Source organism: Temnothorax americanus, unplaced genomic scaffold (assembly GCF_048541705.1).
Source record: "Temnothorax americanus isolate GAGA-0224 unplaced genomic scaffold, ASM4854170v1 Scaffold96, whole genome shotgun sequence".
NCBI lineage: Eukaryota > Metazoa > Arthropoda > Insecta > Hymenoptera > Formicidae > Temnothorax > Temnothorax americanus.
In genome coordinates this window covers 380,552-383,541 of record NW_027509819.1, presented here as the reverse complement: position 1 = coordinate 383,541, position 2,990 = coordinate 380,552, and the positions used below count along the sequence as shown (strand labels likewise).

At 34.9% G+C, this 2,990-nt stretch overlaps 1 protein-coding gene across 1 annotated transcript; it reads right to left on the bottom strand.

Annotated features, from left to right (window-relative positions):
• Positions 1–582: 582 nt before the first annotated feature.
• LOC143908462 (uncharacterized) lies at positions 583–2,781 on the bottom strand. Its single transcript, XM_077426128.1, has 4 exons — positions 2,646–2,781; positions 1,886–2,175; positions 1,450–1,608; positions 583–1,325 (listed from the first exon to the last, which is right to left on the bottom strand). Exons 2-4 carry the CDS (start codon positions 2,100–2,102, stop codon positions 583–585), a joined length of 1,119 nt encoding a protein of 372 aa, XP_077282254.1. The 5' UTR covers positions 2,103–2,175; positions 2,646–2,781.
• Positions 2,782–2,990: the final 209 nt, after the last annotated feature.

The window sequence follows — 2,990 nt, the reverse complement described above, 5'->3', positions numbered from 1 at the left end:
GATAGAAGGGATGAGGCTCACAGTAGAGCAATAAGCTCAGGTAAAGAACAGGACTGGGAATTTTTCAAGAATGAAAGAAATGCAGTAGTTAAACTTATTATTAGGGCAAAAAAGAAAGAATATTATGAGAATATGATAGATAATAATAGGAGTGATCCTACAAAAATGTGGAAAACTTTGAAAGAATTAATTAAAGGTGAGCAAAGGGGTTCAGAGAACATCGATAATGTAGATTTTGAAATATTAGAAGACGAAGAATGCAATATAGCTAATAAATTTAATATATATTATGTAAAAAGTATATTAGCAACATTGTGCAATCTATTAGTAATAAGGGGATAGAAGGCACAGGTAGGAGACCTATTTATGTAATTGAGAATAAGGGAATTATGGAAAATTTTGATCCAATTAGTGCAAGTAATCTGGAACAAATTGTTAGGAAACTACCACGAAAGAACGGAATAGAGAAAAGGATAAACAGTGATATACTGAAATTGGTGCTACCTGTGATAAAAGATGAGTTTGTAGGGGTAATAAATGATTCGCTTAGGACAGGTAAATTTCCAGAAGGATGGAAAACATTCATGATAATACCAATACCAAAAGTAAACAAACTAAAAAAAGCGAGCACAATTCAATTTGATCTGGCTTTGGGCAAGTCTGCATTTCGTGCCATGGCGAAGTATAAGGATGAGCTGTATTCTTATTGTTCTGAGGTAGTAGAGTTTCTGTGAACATCGGATTCATTGGTGGCATAGTTGGAATTCTAGGAAATTGCTGAACCGTTGGATAATTTGTAGGTAACGGCGAATTCAAATTTTGCAGCCCTGTGAGTAACATTTGCGTTTGCTGCAAAAAGATATGATTATATTGATTAAGCATCTCCTGATCAAGCTTGCGCTGTTCTTCGATAGTTTTTGTCAGTAAATTTTCTTGCGATTCAATTATTTGCTGTGTAAAGTTTTGCATAATCTTCAGATTAGATCGTGGACCTTCGCGCCTTGGATATGTAGGTGTTTTACATATTTTACGTTTCTTAGAAGAAGCGCATAGCTTGTCAGAGCCATCAAGTTCACACGAATCTAAGGAAGGCATTGAACTGGCATTGCTGTCTTCCGATAAACAGCTGAACGTTGGTGATAATGGACTTTTTAGGACATCAGAAGATGATGTTCGGTGACTAGTTGAAGTAAATGGTGACAGGCTAGAACGACCACTAGTACGTTCCATGAATTGCCTTTTCTGTGATCCATCACGACCTTCTGAATCTTCTGATGTTACGACGGACCCAGCATTACTTGCACAATAACCAGAGGTCTCATCATCTGAAAAATACATTATTACATAGTTAATTCGGTATCTATATTAGTGTTAGTAACATATTTTTAATAATTAAAATAATAAGCAGCACCGCTATTAAATATAAACTTAAACATTCAAAAATCATACTTAGATCCGGAGGCAGTACCGTAGAATCTACACCACTTTGATTTACAATTGGTCGGTGGCCAAATATCTCACTCAGCTCTTCGAAAAAAGGACATTTTACTTTATCTTTGGTTCCTGTGCCGCTTACTGATAAAGCTTCTGTTGTAGCTTTAAATCGTTCTGTAAATAAAAAAAGCATTAAAAGTAAAGGGTAACATTCACTGCAAAAGCAACGATTACAAATTGAAGTTTATTGTCAGTTCCAAAATAAGTGTTCTAGTCATTAACAGGCTATGGTATAAAATAGATGGACGGTAAAAGAAATTCATTGTCGTATCTTATTTCAATACACGTTTATTGAAATAAGATGCGACTATGAATTCCTATTCCTTGTTTCTTTATTCCTCTCATTAGGTCTGAGCCCTTACAATTACAATATTTTTTTCAATTTACATACTTTTCATCGTTTTAAATTTGTCTAAGAGTTGCGTAGGTGTTTTCTGATATCCTTTGCTCTTAAAAACTTCCTCTACTTTCTTGAATATTTCGGAAGTTCTAAACTTCTTTCCATCCATCAATGCTATCACTTGCAATTCTTTTATAATTGCTAAAAAGCACTCCGTCTCCTGGACATCCCAAGTGGCCGGCTTCTTTCTTTCTTGATTAGAAGCCATTGTAAACAAAGTATAACCTCTATTTTTACATCAAAATACATTAAACGCGAAGAGCTCAGCTGCTTATCTTTTCCTATAAGAATGATAAAGATTCAATACAAAAGAATTAAATCAAAGACATGAGCAGACGTCGAAATTTTTTGCATGGAATTACGCTGCACGTAAAACTTAGGCGGTGATACTAAAAAATTATATATCATTCAATAGTAAAGTTATCAAATAAAATATAGTATAATAATACTTGTATAAATTTCTGCTTACAGAGAAAAGTAATATCTCCTGGATAATAGTAAAGTAAACTCGATAGTATGAAGTAAAACGTCTTCTACAAGACTTATGTATAAACTCATTTATCAAGTTGGCAACACTACAGTAACGCTAACTCAACTCTTGTCGTTTCCATCGAACCTCATTTAGACCCTACCTTAAAATTTTATTGGGTAGGGTTCAGGTTCGAGTTTGGTGTTTCCACCGGAAGAGCGCTCACCCCAACCCGATTCTGACCCGACTCTGACCCAGTACGAACCCTCGGTGGAAACTTACTCAATGATCTATGTTGTGATCCAGTTGCTCAAAATCCAGCAAGCTCTGAGTTTCATTTTGATTATTATGAGGAGCACAAAACTCTTCATTCTCATTGTCGTTTTCATAATTGTTATTGTCGTGATGCTCATTTTCACCATCAACGTTTTTATCTTCACGTTCATCAGATCTACCATCTTCAATGTCTTCTGTATTGTAGTGTCCGTCATCGCTTCGTAAAGAATCCTCAGCATCCTGAACATCCTCAGCATCAGAGAATTCTTCTGTTGATTCTTAAAGTACGACATTGGAGGCGATAAAAAAAGTATTTAAAAATAAATTCTATCATTACGAAATTGAGATGTG